General features: G+C 37.0%; 2 protein-coding genes across 6 annotated transcripts in view; one reads left to right on the forward strand and one right to left on the reverse strand.

Moving 5' to 3' along the window:
• The window catches only part of LOC128019072 (leucine-rich repeat-containing protein 2), a 7,712-nt gene extending 1,961 nt beyond the window's left edge, over positions 1–5,751 (forward strand). Inside the window, exons 2-10 of the mRNA XM_052605043.1 lie at positions 1–103; positions 215–333; positions 1,082–1,137; positions 1,222–1,378; positions 2,692–2,828; positions 2,913–3,058; positions 3,124–3,276; positions 3,613–3,737; positions 5,253–5,751. The exon at positions 1–103 is cut by the window's left edge and continues 48 nt beyond it. Coding sequence (XP_052461003.1) covers positions 1–103; positions 215–333; positions 1,082–1,137; positions 1,222–1,378; positions 2,692–2,828; positions 2,913–3,058; positions 3,124–3,276; positions 3,613–3,737; positions 5,253–5,302 — 1,046 coding nt within the window. The 3' untranslated portion in view covers positions 5,303–5,751. The remainder of the gene's footprint in view (positions 104–214; positions 334–1,081; positions 1,138–1,221; positions 1,379–2,691; positions 2,829–2,912; positions 3,059–3,123; positions 3,277–3,612; positions 3,738–5,252) is intronic.
• Positions 5,747–16,548, reverse strand: LOC128019068 (hippocampus abundant transcript 1 protein-like). Of its 5 annotated transcripts, none has more exons than XR_008185057.1 (13): positions 16,369–16,547; positions 15,053–15,148; positions 14,313–14,375; positions 14,063–14,190; positions 13,263–13,377; positions 12,420–12,638; positions 10,753–10,866; positions 10,251–10,322; positions 10,054–10,166; positions 9,867–9,964; positions 8,113–8,261; positions 6,820–8,035; positions 5,747–6,673 (listed from the first exon to the last, which is right to left on the reverse strand). XR_008185057.1 is itself a non-coding variant. In XM_052605038.1 (12 exons), exons 1-12 carry the CDS (start codon positions 16,387–16,389, stop codon positions 7,820–7,822), a joined length of 1,401 nt encoding a protein of 466 aa, XP_052460998.1. In that variant the 5' UTR covers positions 16,390–16,548; the 3' UTR covers positions 5,747–7,819. The 5 variants fall into 5 exon arrangements, 2 of the variants coding, with proteins under 2 accessions (XP_052460998.1, XP_052460997.1); XR_008185055.1 differs by having other exon boundaries at positions 5,747–6,656; positions 6,786–8,035; XR_008185056.1 differs by having other exon boundaries at positions 6,786–8,035.
• Positions 16,549–21,030: the final 4,482 nt, after the last annotated feature.

Genomic DNA, 21,030 nt, shown 5'->3' on the forward strand with positions numbered 1-21,030 from the left:
ACGACCTCTCTGTGATCCGACAGCTGTGGGAGGGACGAGTGAAGAAGTACAGACAGCGGCAGAAGAAAGAGGAAGAGCGCATCAGTAAAAGTGCTCTGGCCAAGTGAGGATGAGGATGACTTAACACACAAACACACCTGATCCAGACGGATAGAAAAACGGCTTGTGTTCCGTTCAAAAGCGAACTGTTATGTGAGCAGATGTGTGTGTGCAGGGTGGATCAGCAGTGGCAGTATCGCATCGCGTGCAGGAAGCTGAAGAGCGCGGAGGTCACGGCGCTGCAGTGTTACCTGGAGAGATCCACGCTCGGACAAATACACACCGAGAACACAGGTGATGCACTAAACAACAAACCCAAATACTGAATACTTTCAGTGATGATGTCACCTGATGAAATCGAATAACATAAGTTAAGCTTTAACCCTAACACACAGAGCCCGAGATTTATAATTTAAGATAAAAGATCTGATTTTCACATCATGACATTAAGATAAACATAAAATATTTATATATTTAAGTGTTTCATTTTATATTTTATTTTTGATTTGAATAAAATATTTGTATTTATTTTAATATCACATATTACGTTTTGTTGTTGTTGTTGTTGTAAATATCACATTACAGGTAGGTAAACAAGTTATTTTAAGTAAATGTTTACATTTTTTATTCGTTTACTATTTTTGATTTAAGATTAAATACATTTTTAGTTCTTTGATCTTGGATAATGGTCACATAAATATACTTGTATACATACGTAGTTTCATTGATACAGATTTTGTATTATTTTATAATTATTATTGTTTTGAGTTAAAATTTAACTTTTTGTTTTATTTTAGAATTTTTAGTTCTGTGATGTCAGTTAAAGAATATTGTGATAATATTGTGGCATAAAATGTTAAATTTTTCTGCACATTTTGTTTTCTAGTGCACATTTTACTTGATGTTCTAGCACATGCCATAAATTTCCTATTTCCTTGTTTTTAATGATTATTGTACAAATATGCATGTTGAATTTTAATTCGTCAAAATCTCGTGAAACAATATTCCTGTTGAATCTGACCTCTGTCTGTCTCTCATCCAGACAATAACACAGACAACAAGAAGTTCATTTTTGAGTTGAACGGGAAAAAATGGATGGTAACCACCTGAAAAAGCTTCATCAAAGATGTTTTTCAAATGCATTTGTGCTGTCCGTAATCCAGCTGTGATTGTGATCTGCAGAAATTACCTGAAGATCTTCAATACATGACTTATCTCAAGGAATGGCACATCCATGGGACCAGGATTCCCGAGATTCCCACTTACATCGAGGCATTTGTGGATCTGCAAGTGCTGGACGTCCCGAAAAACGGACTGACGAAGCTTCCTCGTGAAATAGGTCAGAGTCACCAAGACTGAAATACCAAATTCATACCCGAGCGGCAACCTCGCGCTCTCTCTCGTGAAGCCAATAAGGAAGTGACTAAAACTGCAATTCATCGACTGGCCGCTTGAGGCTGGCTGCAGAAGAGAGTCAGTCCCCTAGACTCCCCATGTTAAAGTGCCCAACTTTACAGCAGAAAAAAACGTTTACAGCCTGGTTCAAAAAATGATTTTGGTCTATATTGCTTTTTAAACTCATCCGGTTAAAGGGGGGGTGAAATGCTATTTCATGCATACTGAGTTTTTTACACTGTTAAAGAGTTGGATTCCCATGCTAAACATGGACAAAGTTTCAAAAATTAAGTTGTACGTTTGAAGGAGTATTTTTGTTCCCAAAATACTCCTTCCGGTTTGTCACAAGTTTCGGAAAGTTTTTTTCGAGTATGGGTCTGTGTGACGTTAGATGGAGCGGAATTTCCTTATATGGGTCCTGAGGCACTTCTGCCGGAAGAGCGCGCTCCCGTATAGCAGAGCAGAGAGAGCACAACAGACTTCACTGATCAGAGCAAGAGCGTCGCGAAATGTCACAAAAGAAGTGTGTTTTTGGTTGCCAGGGCAAGACAACCCTGCACAGATTACCAAAAGAGAAACAGCATTAAGGGACCAGTGGATGGAGTTTATTTTTACAGAGCATCAACGGAGTTGTGCAAGTGTTTGTGTTTGTTCCCTGCATTTCGAAGATGCTTGTTTTACAAACAAGGTCCAGTTTGACGACGGATTTGCACATCGTTTATTTCTTAAGGATAATGCAGTCCCAACGAAAAAGGGTCACGATCGTGTGTTGGAACCGCAGGCGGTGAGTAAAACTGCTTCAAATATCTCTGTCTCCTTGTTAGTGTGTCCGCCTCCCATCGGAGACCAGGGTTCGAGTCATTGCTGCTGCTGCTCTCGTTCAGTTTCAGCCTCTGGATCTGATTCTGGATCATAAATAAACGGCTGAATCTGACTGTAAGCCATGGTTTGTTTTGGATGATGGGTTTTCCCTCACGGTAATGTCACAGTTTCCACATGCTCTTAACGCAAAAGCCTACTCGCGCTCGTGATTCTTTAGCTCCGCCCACACGTCACGCCTCCAGCCGGTCGTGTTTTTCCGGGAAAAATCGGTACAGACTATCTTTCTCTTATGAATATAATAAAACTAATCACTTTTTGTTATTATTGAGGAGTCTATGGGTGACGTCACGGACACTACGTCCATATTTTTTTACAGTCTCTGATCATAACCCCAATCTCAGAAATACAATGCAAACATAATATTGTCTTTCACAGGGAAACTGATCAACCTCAGGGAATTACGTGTGAATTATAATAAACTGTTAACCATTCCACCTGAACTCGGAGGATGTGAGAATCTGGAACGATTAGAGATGACCGCCAACAGAAACCTGGCCGAGCTTCCCTTCGAGGTGCGACGCCAGATATAAAATGTGTTCTCCTGCACGAATTCCTTTAGTTAACACACCTTTTTGTGTGCATTATTCCTTTTCCAGCTGAGCAATCTCAAAAAACTGAAGCACTTGGACATAGCAGAAAATCAGTTTGCCAGTATTCCAGTCTGCGTGCTGCGCATGGAAAGCCTGAAGTGTTTGGATATCAGCAACAACAGACTCAAAGACCTGCCCGAGGACATTGACAGGTGTGTGTTTGTAGTATTTCTGTTCATAATCATCTGTTCGTACACTATGAACTGCTCCTCATCAGGCTCGAAGCGTTGGAGACGCTGTTCCTTCACAAAAACAAAGTGCGACACGTGCCGATGACTGTGACGAATCTGATGCATCTGAAGATGTTGGTCATCAGCGCAGACGAACTGTACAGCATCCCGTCACAGTTAATCGACAGCCCTAATATCAAGTAAGTGCCAACCCTACAAAAATGTTATTTGGATGCTTTTGCATTCTCTTGTAAAAGTAAAGCATTCCTCCAAAAAATGTGTTTGCTCACTACTCTCTTCCAAAAACTTCTGCGTTCTCTTTAGAAACCTTTGTGTCATCTTTAAAAACTATTGCATTCCCCCGAGAAACTCTTTTCATCAAACTTGACACACCAGTCCGCGCACAGGGGCTTTTTAGGGGCTTGTTTTAAATAAATGTTTACATTTTTATATTCTAAGTGTAAAGCTCGAGCCTCTCTCCAAAATCCCGAGAGGACTTTCTAAAGCAGCACTGATCTCCTTTGTTTCTGTTCCAGATTAATCCGATTATACGACAATCCAATCAACCCTGAGAATGAAGACATGAGCATGGACTCAGAAGCTCAGGAGGGACGAGACAAAGAGTTCATGAAGACGTACATCCAAACCCTTCAAGACAGAGGTGTATATATAAATAATAATTTATATATTTTTTCTTAAATCTGTATGCATGTGTATTAATATATATGCATCGTAAATATACACCGTACACGTGTTATGTAAACAAAACTTGTATTTTTATTAATCAAAATCAACCATCTGACAGCACTTATACACACACAGAAATAATAAATAGCATTTTATATTCTATAAATTAAATTATACTTATATATATATATATACAGACCAAAAGTTTGGAAACATTACTATTTTTTATGTTTTTCAAAGAAGTTTCTTCTGCTCATCAAGCCTGCATTTATTTGATCAAAAATACAGAAAAAACAGTAATATTGTGAAATATTATTTCAACTTAAAATAATAGTTTTTAAATGTATTATACTTTAAATTATCTTTTATTTCTGTGATGCAAAGCTGAATTTTTAGGATCATTATCACATGATCCTTTAGAAATCATTCTAATATGATGATTCATTATCAAAGTTGGAAACAGTTCTGCTGCTTAATATTTTTTCAGAACATGTGACACTCTTTTAGGATACTTTGATGAATAAAAAGAAAAAAAAGAAAGAAAAAGGAAGAAGCTATGTTTTTAAAATATAAATATTTTGTAATAACAATATACACTACTGGTCAGGAATTTTTTTTCTTTCTTTTTAAAAAAAAATCAATTATTTTATTCAGCAAGGATGTGTTTAATTGATAAAAAGTGATAGTAAAGAAAATATATTATTAGAATTTTTTATTTAATTTTGAATAAATGAAGTTCTTTTTAACCTTTTATTGATCAAATATATGAGACAGCAGAACTGTTTCCAACACTCATAATAAATCAGAATATTAGAATGATTTCTAAATGATCATGTGATCGACTGATGTTACATGTGACACTGAAGGCTGGAGGAATGATGCTGAAAATAATTCAGCTTTGCATCACAGGAATAAATTATTTTTTAAAAGTATATTCAAATAGAAAACTATTATTTTAAGTTGTAATAATATTTCACAATATTACTGTTTTTTTCTGTATTTTTGATCAAATAAATGCAGCCTTGATGAGCAGAAGAAACTTCTTTCGAAAACATTAAAAATAGTAATGTTTCCAAACTTTTGGTCTGTACTGTATATATAATGAATTATAAAAAAAAAATTGAATTTTTTTTAATAGTATTTTTATTTGTATATAAAATCAGTTCAGTAAATTCCTCTACCTGTCATCATAATAAAAATTTCAGTTCAGCTTCTTGTTTGATGAAGCCAATTTTTTTTAACTAGTCGTGTACTTGAAGTACTTTTTACAAGAATGTGGTCTTTCTTCTTGAAAACTGCATGTTTATTTTAATGTTACTAGTGAAATTTACTAGCAGTTTCAAAGTGAATGCAAACCCATTTTTTTCAGTGCATCAAGTACACAATGATAGCATCATACAAAGCTGCTCCGTTCATTTGGAAGACGGTTTATGCATCATTTCCGGATATGAATCTGAAGCTAATTGTTCCTCAAATGACTGTTTTTCAGACGCTCAGCCGTTGTACACCACTAAAGTCTCTCTGAGCTGCCTGCTGTAGAACCAGATCAACGTCTGCTTCACGACTCGAAAGATGCCACGGATTGAAATCAGTGTGTTTGAAACACTTCCACGGGAGTCTGTTTATTCGTTTGTTCATTCCGAGTTCAGTTAGAACTAAGATGCAGGTTACACTGAGAAGCTGTCAGTATCTGAAGGTTTCTTTTGTTGCAGCGTTTACTATTATTGAAGTTTTTTTTTTTTGACTGCATCCCGAACACATTTTGATTTGGTTTTCTGTGAAGATTTCCATTGTTTAGTTTGTTTGACGTGACCAAAATGTTTCACAGCATGACGTTGAACCTTTTTCTGTCTGGAAGTCAATGTTTTATAAGAGTGCCGTTTTAATTTATTGCAGTTAATTTTCCTATTTTGCCTTCAGCCATAAATCAACATGCAAACGTGCATTTCTCTGTCAGAGTGTGAAACAATAAAAATGCAATCCTGGAATATGAAGTGGTTTATTGAAACATTAAATCAATGAATATCTCAACGAACACTTGTAGCAATGTGCATTAAATGCATCGATAAAATCTCGTCAGAAGGCATCTACAAACCAGTCTTCAAAGGAATGGCTGCATAGACATGAAGAATGGCACCGAGAGCTGAAATATCAGTAAAAAAACAAAGTGCAGTTCATCGGGAAACACGTAAAATAACTTTAGAGGGGTTAAGATCTTCTGGAGTCAGTGTGCATTGATCTACAGCACCGATTGCATAAAGAGAATCACATCACATCATTTTCAAGTATGCATCATATTCAGGTCTCCAGAATTGGCAAATGAAAAGTTTCCTTTGCTCAAAAACATCAAATGTGCATGATAAAGCAGAAATCCTCATTGATTTAGGCTGATATTGCTGCTGTTTGTTACATGATAAAATGCAGTCAATTATATAATCTGCTGCATACTGCGTGATGAACTTTGAGAATTGTTTTACTCCGATTTTAACATGCAAAAATAAAAAAATTAAATAAAACAAAATAAGGAAAGTCAGTGAGAGAAAGCAATGATAAATCAATAAAGCTAGTTTAAAAACATTTGATTCGGTCCTCTGGGAATTATTTCAGGACATCAGCAACACAGAAACATTAAATGTTACAGGAAGAGTTCAGGCCAAAAATGGAAATGTACTCACTCTCAGTTCATCAGAGATCAGGATGAGTTGGTTTCTTCATCAGGTTTGGAGAAATGTAGCATTGCATCGATGGATGCTTTACAGTGAATGGGTGCCGTCAGAATGAGAGTCTGATAAAAACATCACAATAATCCACAGCACTCCAGTCCATCAGTGAACATCTGGAGAATACAAAAGATGAAAAAAAAAAAAAAAACCTACCTAGTGCACTTGACTACCTAGTGCACTTGACTACCTAGTGCACTATATAAAAAAGTGAAAGTGAAAAAAATATATAGTGCACTAGGAAGTCAAGTGCACTATATATTTTTTTCACTTTCACTTTTTTATATAGTGCACTTGACTACCTAGTGCACTTGACTACATAGTGCACTTGACTACATAGTGCACTAAATATTTTTTTAACTTTCACTTTTTTTATATAGTGCACTTGACTATCTAGGATTATTGTGATGTTTTTATCATCTGTTTGTACTCTCATTCTGACGGCACCCATTCACTGCAGAGCATCCATTGATGAGACACTGATGCAATGCTACATTTCTCCAAACCTGATGAAGAAACAAACTCATCCTGATCTCTGATGAACTGAGAGTGAGGATATTTTTCCAATTTCGTCCGAACTCTTCCTTTAAATCAAGTCTGTGTGTGATTGTGAGGTAGCAGCTCTGTGTTGAGTAGCTGGTGCTCATATATGAGTTACAGATTAAATACGATTTCGTCGTAATAATTAACCTATGACCTAAAGACAACGCTTATGTCTGTTTTGTGCCGTTTCTCTTTAAAAGAAAGACTGCGCTCTGGCTGTATGTGCACTGCGTGTTTAAATGCTCTTAACTAACTAACCACGAGGACATTATTATTGCAGTCTGTACAAGATAAAGTTCATCAGTAATATAGTAAAGAACTACAGTTTACATTCAGATACACGGCAGCACATCATTTTAGACAATTTCCAACAAATGTCTAAAGATTTTTAAATTAAGACACATGAGAAATAAAGTGAGTTTATGCTTGAAACAAGAACAAATAGCTGGCAAAAAATAAACTTAATCCAAAGGAAGAAACTAGATTATTTTTTCGACCCATTAGCAGACATTTATTCTTGTTTGAAGCATAAATTGTTCAGAAAACAAGATCTTGTATAAACGGAAACATATATTGTAACGTTTCATTTGCATCATGAAAAGTGCTACAAATAAACCTGAACTGAACAATATTAATCTCAATTAAAAGGGTTTTGTTCTGCGGGAGAACTTGATGTTTTGCACTGTAAGCCGAAATATGGAGAAGGCACATTCGCTTTCAAAGACCGAAGGATAAAAACAAAAAAAAAGCCTTGTCAGACAACACCGCTGGAATAAAAGCCATCCTGTTGGGCTTATAAACTACTGTCCTGTAAAAGAGGCTCGTTGTCTTCGTCGCTCACAGGAACAGATCCGTTCTCCGTGACGCTGATCGCAGACTCCATCATCACACGCGTGTTACACGTCTGCACGGCCGGAGCGTGTTGAGAGGGAATGAACACCGCCACCAGCAGAGCCAGAAGAACCGTGCACGCTCCGAACAGGAACGGAGGACCAGGAATCACACGCTTCTGGAAGACAGAAGACAAGCACTGTACAGAGAGACAGAAACAAAGACTTGATCCAGAGTGATTTCTGCCCGTCTGACCTCCTCAGTGTCCGGCGTGACGGGGTTCTGCTCCACGGGGCTCAGCTCCTTCAGCTCCACGTTGAAGAGGAAGAAGATGAATCCGAACAGAGCCGGACCGAGTCCATTACACAGACCTCGGATCCCTGTGATCATGCCCTGAACCGCTCCTGAACACACACACACACACACACACGCGCGCGCGCGTACACACACACACAAACACACAAACACACACAGACATAGACAGACAGACACACAGAGACAGACAGACACACACACACACACAGACATAGACACACAGACACACACACACACAGACAGACAGACACACACAGACAGACAGACACACACACAGACAGACAGACACACACAGACACAGAGACACACACACACACACACACACGCAGACAGACACACACACACACACATAGACAGACAGACACACACAGACAGACAGACACACAGACACACACACACACACACAGACAGACACACACAGACACAGAGACACACACACACAGACCCAGACAGACACAAAGACACAGACAGACAGACACACACACACACACACAGACACACACAAAGACACAGACACACACACACACATAATTATTGGTGTGCATGATTTATACATATATACCGGTAAACAGATATGGATAGATTTAATTTGACATTAAAAAAACAAAACACTTCAAATTAAAAAATAATAAATCATGCATGCAAAATCCTTTTTTTACAGTACAAATATCTCAACATTCTTAAATCAAGATATAATTACTTGAGAAACAAGATGACTGAAGACATTAAGAAATGCATCAAATTTAAGTGAGGTATCCTCAAAATGAGAAGATAAAAATAAAATAAACTGTTGTTTTCTTGTTGGAATTACGATTAGATTTTTCCCCATTGGCAGATCTTTTCATATGCATTTTTCAATAAAACAGATTTAATATCTTACATACTTAAAAAGTAATTTTTTCAGTGCATGTTTTCCAAATGGAAAATCATCTTTAAAGTTGTTCAGATGAAGTTCTTAGCAATGCGTATTACTAGTCACAAATTAAGTTTTGATATATTTACGGTAGGAAATGTACAAAATATCTTAATTGAATGTAATCTTTACTTAATATCCTAATGAAATCTATAATTGACTCATACAATGTATTTTTGGCTAATGCTATAAATATAGCCCAGAGACTTAAGACTGCTTTTGTGCTCCAGGGTCACACATTTATCATATAAACGAACACACTCTTCACATTACAAGAAGCAGCTTCTCTCAAAAGCTGAACCTGTGAAAATACAAACAATAAATTGCATTTATTCAGCATCTGTGATTGCAATGTCTTTTTCTGACCCTACATACAGATTTTCTTCTTCCTTTAATCATACATTTTCATGCATTTTTCAAAAATGCTAAAGTTAATATCTTAAGTCACATTGCTTCTCGTGTAAATGCATCTTGATTTAAAAATCTTTAGACATTTGCATTGCAAAACAAGAGAAAAACCCGGAGGAAGGTGATGATTTAGTGCAGTATGATGAGTTTGGTGTCTTGATTACCTAGAGCACTATCTAGATTTCACTACCTAGTGCACTTGACTACCTAGTGCACTTGACTACCTAGTCAACAAAAACAGAAGTTAATATATTAAGTCACGTCGCTTCTCTTGTAAATGCATCTCGATTTAAGACATTTGCATCTCAAAACAAGACAAAACCCCGGAGGAAGGTGCTGATTTAGTGCAGTATGGATGAGTTTGGCGTCTCACCCTGCTGGTCGGGATCCGTGCATCGAGACACCAGCGCGCTCACAGAAGGAAAGGTGATGCTGGACAAGGCAGCGACGGCACCGGCCGCCCACATCATCCTGCGCTCAACAAACACAGAGTTATGTTAAAGCCCACGCCTCACAACAGAGCTCCCGTTCCTCTCCATCCTCCTCCTCCTCCTCCTCACCATGGTTCAGAGCCGAAGCCGTACCAGGCCAGCTGGAGCAACTGAAACCCCAGTCCCAGCAGAACGGTGCTTTTATTCCCAATCTTCTTCATCAGAACGCTTAACAGTAACGTCTGCAAATGATAATCAAGCTCAATGATTCTTAAAGAAGCTGTATATCATCTCAGAAGCGAGTGTGTGGAGCTGAAGGTCTGTACCTGTGCTCCGATGGACAGGATTCCCACCATCGCAATAAACCCTGCAATCGCTTCGGACGAGAAGTTAATGACCTGAAACATGACGCAAAGTCAATGCAAGTTCTTTAGGACTTCATGCTTTAAAGAATGGGTCAGCTTCAGTGTTCAGAACAGCTGCGGAATGCATTAAATAAATGTTTTTGTGGCTCTTTAATGCATCTAATGCACTTGACGTCTCAATTGACTACTCACTTGACCTAGTGCACTTGACTACCGAGTGCACTACCTAGTGCACTTGACTACCGAGTGCACTACCTAGTGCACTTGACTACCGAGTGCACTACCTAGTGCACTTGACTACCGAGTGCACTACCTAGTGCACTTGACTACCGAGTGCACTACCTAGTGCACTTGACTATTGACTAAAATAAACTGTCAGTTTACACTGACTTCCTGTTAGATTCTCGGTTCTACTCTGACACACAGCGCACTGCAGAAGTGAAATGGGTTTCGTAACACGTACCTGTCCCAAATAGAGGAAGAAGCTGGAGTACTGCCCGGCCTCGGGGAGATACGACAGGAAGACGGTGACACAGATCAACAGCACTGTGGAGTCTTTCCCCACCTTCCTCAGAGACTAACACACACACACACACACACACCACTTTCACAGCAACTGACAGCATCTGTACATCTTTGCATGTTGGATTACTGTGACAATATCTATATGTGGCTAATCACTGGCTATAAGGAATTATTTTATCATGAAATTTAATTTTGAGTTTTTTGTGGCACTTTAATGTATCTAGTGTACCTGACTATTTAGTGCCAGTTTAGTGCACTTCACCACCTACTGCACTACCTAGTGCACCTGACTATTACAAAAACACATTGTTGACATTTCATGATAACATTAACAGAATCTGAAAGTTGAGACTTCGTTTCATAGTAAAAGAAAACTATTTGCACTATATTACACATTCTTCATATTTTAACTAACCTGTCTTTCTGATTTATTGTTTCTAAAACATCATTATTTCATGTAAACAATAAAAAACTGTTTTGTGCGCAATTTAAGTGTTTGTATACAGCTGAGTGTTGATAATTAAATGCATCTGATTAATTAATTATTATCAAGTTAGGTGCACTAGATAGTCAAGTGCACTACTAAGGTATGTATATATAGTGCACCAGACTGTCAGCTGTATGTGTAGTGCACTAGACAGTCATGTGTTGATAATTAAATGCATTTGAATAAGTTTTCAGGATAAAAGAAAATGTTAATTTCAGTGTAAAGCACTAATGTTGGTGCTTCACTAGACTAAACTAAAGGTATCCCTCAATAGTTAGCATTCAAGAGAGTATATAAAACCCTAAAATATGTAACCCACAGCGAAAGGAACGGTCTTCTCCCAGGAAATGGGCAAAGCCCAATCTAGTTCCCCTAGTGCACTACTACTAGTGCACTATCTAGTCTAGTGCTCTACACATACAGCTGACTATATAAACAGCAGCAAACAACACTAGCTGGGCAAATGACAGATGATAAAGAACTATACAGGTGTGTTTCAATCACTATCAAACTATCCTTAGAAGAGAAAGGTAAAGGGTTAAATACAAGCCATCACTTATATGAACCACCTGATAGTCTAGTGCACTACATATACAGCTGACAGTCTAGTACACTATATATACATACATACCTTACTAGTGCACCTGACAGTCTAGTGCACTACACATACAGCTGACAGTCTAGTGCACTATATATACATACATACCTTACTAGTGCACCTGACAGTCTAGTGCACTACACATACAGCTGACAGTCTAGTGCACTATATATACATACCTTACTAGTGCACCTGACAGTCTAGTGCACTACACATACAGCTGACAGTCTAGTGCACTATAAATTAAATTGCTTGATGATACTAACTGAATTTGAAAGCTGACAGTCTATTTAATGCACTAGATAGTCAAGTGCACTAGATAGTCAAGTGCACTAACGAGTGCGCTTGACAATCTAGTACACTTGACTATCTAGCTAACTTCAAATACAGTTACCTAGTGCAAATTCAGTTAGCTAGTGCACTAACAAGTGCACTTTACTAACTAGTGCACTAACGTGTGCACTTGACTTGACTATCTAGTGCTAGCTAGCGATCAACACAGCGTATATATAAAACTCACAGCGAAAGGATCGGCCTGCTCCCAGGAAATGGGTGAACCCCACGAGGACAGTCTCATCTTGTCCGGCAGGGACTCGGGGACCACCAGCAGGACGAACAGAATATCAGCCAGAGCGATGACGGTGGCCAGAAGAACCACCACACTGTCTCCGTAGCGCAGGGACAGGAACGCTCCTATCGCCGGACTCGTCACTAAACTCGCCGCAAACGTCGCAGACACCTGAAACCCAAGACAATACTGTGAGCAGGACGAGATCCAGAGACAAAACCTCACCGACCTGCATCGTATCGCCTGAATGAAATCCAACCCAAAAATAGTGTCAACTCACACTTTCTCACTAAATATGATGCATTTCAGAGTAGTCTTGTTTTTACAATAATTTGTGTGGTGAATTAGTCTTGTATTCTCAGCAGAAAAACACCACAAACACATGATTTCGGTCTGAATCTGAGCCAGATTATCACTATTGGACCAATCATCAGCCCATTTTCACATTTCATGCCTGATTCTGATTTCTTTGAGAGAATAAAATGCAAACGTGTTCCTAACGATCAAAGAGTGGCAGAAAATAAATTCTGTGTAAAAAAAAAAAAAAAAGGCATAAAGTTTTTGCAAAAAAAATAAATAAATAATATATATATATATATATATATATATATATATATATATATATATATATATATAGCGTCTGCTAAATGCATAAATATATATATATATATGTTTTATGGCAAAAACTTTATCCTATCAATCACCAATGAACAATCATTTCTATTTTGGGTACAAAATCACGAGGAAATGCAACTCTATAAAACTGATAAATGTGTGTTAATCAGGTGTTCTTACCAGTCCATACGCTGTGCTTCTTTCATGCTCTTCTGTAATATCAGCCACATACGCAAATATCACAGAGAATGTAACAGCGAAAAGCCCCGAGACAGACATCAGAGCAAAGAAACACCTGATGAAGAGAGACAGGAACACACAAACACATCACTTCTATGCTTTAGGTGCGGTGAATCAATCAAGATCAAACATAAAAAAGAGTCGCATCATTAAACCAATGCAATCCACTTTAAAGGTACAGTTCACACAAATATTAAAGTGTGCTGAAAACTGCTACTGCTTTCCGGATAAAATACGAGTCTATCATCCATAATTAATAAAAAAGTCCATCTCATGTTGTCTCTCACAGATTTGTTTAGATCTGTTTAAACGCTGCTTGATCTGTGCAGATTTCTCTCCTGATTCAGACCAGAACAGAGTTATTACGGATTATAGACTGAGTTAAAATCATCTTAATGCTGGATTTGTTTAATCTTTTCTCTTCTCCAGATGTTCACTGATGGACTGCTGTGGATTATTGTGATGTTTTTATCAGACTCTCATTCTGACGGCACCCATTCACTGCAGAGCATCCATTGATGAGACACTGATGCAATGCTACATTTCTACAAACCTGATGAAGAAACAAACTCATCCTGATCTCAGATGAACTAAAAGTGAAGATATTTTAAGAATTTTTTTGTCTCTCTTTTTTGTAGAATGAGCTGCAGACTTTTAAACATGGCCAAAGAGCTTTAGTCACTTGAGAGTCATGTGATAGCACACACACACACACACACACACAAAAGTGCGGGGCGTACCATGGGCTGAGCCTCATTAGTGGGATGGGGGCGCAGGTGAAAAACACTGTGAGCAGCAGGAAGCTCTTTCTGCCCCAAACATCAGACAAGGCACCGATCAGAGGAGCGCTCATGAACGACAGAAACCCCTGCAAACACACCGCAGTTACCACACACACACACACACACACACTGCAACCCAGTAAGAATTACAGCAAACACTGAATTACAACACATCAAATGCATGCAGCATCAGATGACGTGGCTTCACCTTGACGCCCTGAATGAGTCCGTTCACGAGGAACGTGTGCTGCGGAAAAGTTATCTGCAGAACCTGGAACGAGGAAAACACAGCGCTAGAGATTCAGATCACATTCACTGTTTGCATTTAGCCATGAATGATCTCCTGAACACATCTGCAATGCATTATGGGAAGGCGCATTATCAAACCAGAAGACGTTTTTCTTTTCTCTGTTATGATAAAATCTAATGCAATAATGATGTTCAGATCGGGGTTGCTTTAGCCGACTAAAACTGGAACTTTACTTTGAAAAAACGTTTAAAAAAAATTTAACTAATTTAAAATAGTTTTTTATCTAAGTCCCAATGCAACATTTCTGATTTAGACACAAAAAAAAATGCAACAAAATGTCTAAACTACCTAAAATGAAAATATTAATAAAAACGATATTAGTATCGCAATGATACTTTGTATTAAAATAACACTTCTTCAACTGATGAGTAATTTTAGCTATGTAACAATTTATTATAGTGCAACTTACTTGTAATTGCATTATTATTTTTATTATAATTTCCAATGCATTTTAAACCATTAAGTTTAATGTGATGTTTTATGTATATTATTACGGTATATGCATATGCAATATGTTTTTTTTTCTTCCCACTGCTGATGAAGTTCATTTCTGTATTGTATTCTGAGGGCAGATAATACTCCCTGGAGATGAAACTATTAAAAACCATTCTGTGTTCAGAGGGGTGTTTAAAGCTCACGGTCAGCATCGGGGTGGTCAGGAGACCCCAGGCGAAAAACTCCAAGAAGATCACCACCACGGCATGAGCCACCTTCGGCCGGCCGACACTGCGCTGCTGCACAACACCACAATAAAAACAGCTGACAGTAGTGTTTCGACTTACGGTTTCTGAAACATCATATCATTTAAAAATATACAGAATACAGTTGAGTGCAGATAATTAAATGCATTTGATTAATTCATTGACAGTCTAGTGCACTACATATACAGCTACCAGTCTAGTGCACTAGATATAGACACCTGACTAACTAGTGCAAGTGACTTACTAGTCAAGTGACTATCTAGTGCACTTGACTAACTAGTTGACTACCAACTAGTGCACTTGACCAACTGGTGCACCAACTAGTGCGCTTGACCAACTGGTGCGCTTGACTAACTAGTGCACCAACTAGTGCACTTGACTAATGATACTATTATATAAAAATAAAAAAAACAGTGTCCAATATTAGTGTTTGTGTACAGCTGAGTGTTGACACTGAAATGCATTTGATTACATTTAATTTAATAGACTAGACTAAACTAAACTAAAGGTATCCCTCAATAGTTAGCGTTCAAGACAGCGTTGCTCCCAGGAAATTGGCAAACCCCTATCCAGTGCCCCTCACTATCTAGCACCTGACTATCTAGTATAGTCTAATGTGCTATATATACACACCTGAGTAGTGCACCTGTCGATCTAGCGCACCTGACTAGATAGATAGTCAGTATTTAGCACAGTAAAAACTATCTAATCCACCTGACTAGTGCACGATCTATCACAAAAACGCATTTGTTTCAATTTCTTGATGACACTAACAGAATTTGAAGCTGGGAATTTGTTAGTTAATACTAACAGTGTTTGTGAGTTACATTTGTTATGGTTTTATATACTCTCAGTCTCATTTACTATATACTCCCATTTACTATGATTAAACACACGAACCCTCACTTATATGAACCGCCTGACAGTCTAGAGCACTACACATACAGCTGTCTAGTGCACCATCTAGGGCACTAACTAGTGCACTTGAATATCTAGTGAACTATCTAGGGCACTAGCTAGTGCACTTGAGTATCTATTACCATACTACACATACAGCTGACTTTATATAGACCATATACTACAAATAACTTATATGAACCACATGACAAACAAACGCACACAAAAAAACCAAACACATCATAATAATCTTACAGATCATAAGAAACACTAAAACAAACACTAAAACCCTCGCATTATCACCCGCAGATTATAATCCGAAACAATAAAACCAGCGATGAGATGACATCACTCACTCTGATGTGTTTGAACAGCATGATGTGTCCCACGCGACTCTCACATTCTGTTCGAGGTCTCAATCATCTTTATCGGATTTAATTAACAGGCTGTTTTTAATTCGAACAGCTCTTCTGTTTCACTTTCTAACACCCACATTCCTGAACACCTACTTCCTGCTTCCGTCTGCGGGAGTCCAGTCCACTTCAAAATAAAAGTCTTTTATAGCAGCGTTGCAATTTAACACTACGGGTTAAAGTTACTACACCAATAACGTGATATTTAGACCCTGGAATGCAAATTTAAAGGGAATCAATATCAATTGTGTATTTAGCTGTGCAGGTTTAACCCCGGGCTGCGATTTGACAAGTTTTGAGTAGCAAGTGGGAGGGTTTTGTTGTTAACACTTGGCAACCCTGAAACTTATCTGAAACACAGATGATGTATGCGTTTAAAAAACACAAATTAATTAATTCTCACTTGATTTCTGGATTATTTACAGTTATTTAAGGTGTAGAACACATGAAACGAGACAGCTATTCAGATTTCAGTTGCTCTGTATGTTTTGGATTTACGTTTGCATTTCGATATAAACGAACTGATCAGTCTAATCGAAGATCTATTCGAGCACATGGAATACAACCGGTCTAAATAATGTATTTGTTGAGAAAATGTTCCATTACAAACTCGAGTTTTGTTAAACCAGGTGTGTTTGTTTGTATTGAATGAGGCGCGCTCGCGTCAGTCTGCTCGTGCCCACGATCTTGACGCACACTTTTGCCGAAATAGTTTGAATGTTTATATGTAGAAATCGTGCAGTGTTGATTAAAGTCAAAACAGCGTGAAAGCAACGAGACACAAGTTTGCAGTAAGTTTGCATGTGCGTGCGCTCGTGTGTGTTTACATTGTGTTTTGCTGTAGTTCATTTCCGGTTTTCATGTTGATGTAATTCCTTATCCGCACTGATTCATTCAATTGCCGATTCTTATGATTCTAAAGATTCTGCACATGATTTAATGCAGCATTTTTAAGATTTAATGTCGTACAGTTAAATGACAAAACAGCCTGGTTTTACCCCAAAGTACTTTTAAAAAATACTATTGTTCAATCAGGGTTTTCGGACATTTTAGTCCTTTTTTTTTTGTTAGTGCATGCTCAAAATGCTGTCTAGCTAGGGCACTCGGTTGTGTTTGTTCACCAGGAGGATCATCAGAGATTGATGTGGTTGGAGCAGATGGAGTGTGTGTACAGAAGCCGTGTGAATCAGCATCTCCTCAGAGACACCTGTGTGCTGTTTCAGTTACACCTGAACTAAAAGCATTGTCCGTGGTGTGTCTTCTGGCCGGTCCGTCATGAAGAAAAAGAGCTCTCAGAAGTGAGATAGTGTTATTTTAGTACTGTTTATTTATTTATTTTTAATTAGATTTTATTTTTGTATTATTTTCCAATGTTTGGTATTTTTTTCCATTTATATATCCATTTTATATCATATATTTCACTTTTTTGGTAGTTTTTATATTTAAAAACAAATATTTTTATAAAAATATATCTAGTAATAAACAATAATATTTATTCATTTATATTTTAGTTTTTATTTTGTATATTCTATAATTTTTATATATTTTATAAATATATATTTCATATATAGTTTATTTTGGTAGTTTGTATTACTTTTTATATTTAATAACAATTTCTCTTAATTACGTCTTATAAAAACCAATACTATTTATTTACATTTTCTTTTATATTTTGTATAGTTTTTTTTACATTTTTGGTAGTTTTTATATTTAATAGCAATTGTTTTAAATAAATAAAAATATCTTGAAAAAAAAATACTATTCATTTATTTATATTTTATATTTTAGTTTTTATTTTATATATTATATATATTTTATATATTTAAAATATATATATATATATATATATATATATATATATATATATATATATATATATATATAATATATATATTGTTTATTATTGTCACATTTTTGGTTACTTTTTATATTTAATAAAAAATATAAAAACATTATCTTATAAAAAAAAAACTTTATTTATTTACATTTTAGTGATTAACTTCTAAGAGCAACAGCTGGCTTACTGAACATCTAATGAAGTTCTGGCGGTATGCATTAAATTATTTCCTGACATAATGTAGAGCAAATTATTTGAACGCTCTGTTGTGTGTTTATCAGGCACAGACACGTGTATCACAGTTCTCTCAGTCAAAGCATTGTAATTTATTTGTTTTTAAATGACTCTCTAACTGATTCACTGTAATGAATCAGTCAAAAAGATTCACAAACGGTCTCAAACTCACTATTTGAATCACTGTTTTGTTGGTTCTCATGAGCTTCTGTCCTCAGACACAAAGATATATTTTTTACTTGTTCAGTTCAAGTGTCTTTTCGGTCGTTTGCTGTTTGAGAGTTTCCTCTGTTATCTTGTAGTACCTTTCTGACTTACTGTATGAAGCATTTATCTAGACTTCACCATAAGTGCTGCTTAATAAAGATTCCCTCTGCTTATCAATGTGTCCATCTTTTCTATGTTTGTCATCATTAAAGTGAACTCATTTATTTGTTTTACACTGAAAAAAAACAGGGTATAAACAGTTTTAATTCAGAAATTCCTAGTAGATTTTACAAAGGAAGATGAAGATGAATTCGAATCTCGTATTGCGAATCATTTGATTCAAATCGTTTTTTTTTTTTTATATATAACTACTTGTATTGACTATATGAACACGGTGCAAATAACTATAACTCAGTATAAATACTATTTGTAGTAAATGTAAGTGGTATTTGTAGCTGGTGGTAATATTGGGAACTCTATGACAATATTTACAAGCGCTCAGTGGTGATTGATAGTGACTTTTAAATAAAAGTGTTGTGTTAATTGTCACATGTAGCTTGGAGCTGATGTCTCTGTAACCAAATATGATTATATTTCATCATGTTTTATCAGACATTTCAGCTGCTGATCTTATATAAAATCAAACAGTTTTTTAGAGCCTTCAAATTTATTTTGCATTGACCTTGTTGAGGTCATATTGATTTCCATTATAGTTGTTTTATAACATCACAAAGACATTGGTGAATCGAATTCTGAGAATGTGATATTAACTACATAAAATTATATAGATACATTTTCTAACCCCCATATCTTGAATTTTGTGATCATTCACATGTATTCTTCATAAATGCATTTGAATACACCGAATAATGCAGTGAAAGAACACAATCAAAATGCACACGCAAACTAGTATGACTTTATCATGTAACTTTACATTAGCCTAGATGCACGCACTTTTTAGGCACGATTTGTTTAGTTTTTGAATATACTTGATACTGTTAAAAAGCACATCATTAAAAACAAAAAAAATACGAGTTCACATATCACACCTAAACACGCGTGGAAAACGTAATTAGAAATTGCTACTAAATTGCTGTTAAAAATGCCTATCCATATACAGCTATGATTCTGACTGACTCAAATGATTCGCGAACCCGCTACGCACTCCCGAACTGATTAAAATTATCCGAGATCCCCAAAATGACTCAAATGATTCGCGATCCCGCTTCGAACTCCCGAACTGGCTCAAATGATTCGCGACTCCGCTCCGAACTCACGAACTGGCTCAAATGATTCGCGCTCCGAACTCTCGAACTGAAGATCCGCGATCCCCAAAATGACTCAAATGATTCGCGATCCCGCTTCGAACTCCTGAACTGACTCAAATGATTCGCGACTCCGCTCCGAACTCACGAACTGGCTCAAATGATTCGCGCTCCGAACTCTCGAACTGATTTAAATGATCCGCAATCCCCAAACTGACTCGAATGATTCGCGATCCCGCTCCGAACTCTCGAACTGATTAAAATGATCCGCGATCACCAAACTGACTCAAATGATTCGCGAACCCGTTCCGAAATCCCGAACTGACTCGATTCGCGATCCCGCTACGAACTCCCGAACTGACTCAAATGATCCGCGATCCCTGACTCAAATGATTCGCAATCCCACTCCGAACTCCCAAAATGACTCAAATGCGCTCCGAACTCTCGAACTGATTAAAATGTTCCAAGATCCCCGAACTGACTCAAATGATTCGCAAACCCTACAAACTCCCGAACTGATTCAAATGATTCGCGAACCCTTCCGAACTTTCGAACTGATTAAAATGATCCGCGATCCCCGAATTGATTCAAATAATTCGCGAACCTGTCCGAACTCCCGAACAAAGGTTATTTAGGCTATTATTCATTCATATATTACATTATTCTGCTTTACTACATTTTTAGAAAATTATCTGAACTTGAGTTCCAAACTGTATGACATATGAGATGCCATCATTTTAAAGAATTGACAGCCATGATCACTTGATTGCATGTAGCTCTGTGAATGTGATAACAAAATTAAATAAAAATGTATGCTCTTGTAGAATAATGTTCTAATGAAGAATGTTTTACTCTTATTGACAGTTGTTTTGTAATATCAGGAGAAATACAAAGATGTTAAAATTGAGAGAGGGCTGCTCAGGTTTTCACAAAAACATTAGCACAATTTAAATGAAAGATGTGGAGGCAAAGAAATCACTGATGCATTTTTTTTAGCAGCTGGCCTTTAGATCTAGGATTCTGCATGCTTTAAATCAGATACAGCTTGAACGAATAGCATTT

The sequence above is a fragment of the Carassius gibelio genome, chromosome A8 (assembly GCF_023724105.1).
Source record: "Carassius gibelio isolate Cgi1373 ecotype wild population from Czech Republic chromosome A8, carGib1.2-hapl.c, whole genome shotgun sequence".
In the NCBI taxonomy this organism is placed as follows: Eukaryota; Metazoa; Chordata; class Actinopteri; order Cypriniformes; family Cyprinidae; genus Carassius; species Carassius gibelio.

Excerpts from the sequence above, each read along its gene's own strand:
- LOC128019068 (XM_052605037.1), bottom strand. The coding sequence starts at position 16,389 with ATGCTGTTCAAACACATCAGA. Across the intron at positions 10,167-10,250 it reads TCCTGTCCATCGGAGCACAG|ACGTTACTGTTAAGCGTTCT; the intron begins GTACAGACCTTC and ends TATCATTTGCAG. Across the intron at positions 8,036-8,112 it reads TCACGCCGGACACTGAGGAG|AAGCGTGTGATTCCTGGTCC; the intron begins GTCAGACGGGCA and ends TCTGTCTTCCAG.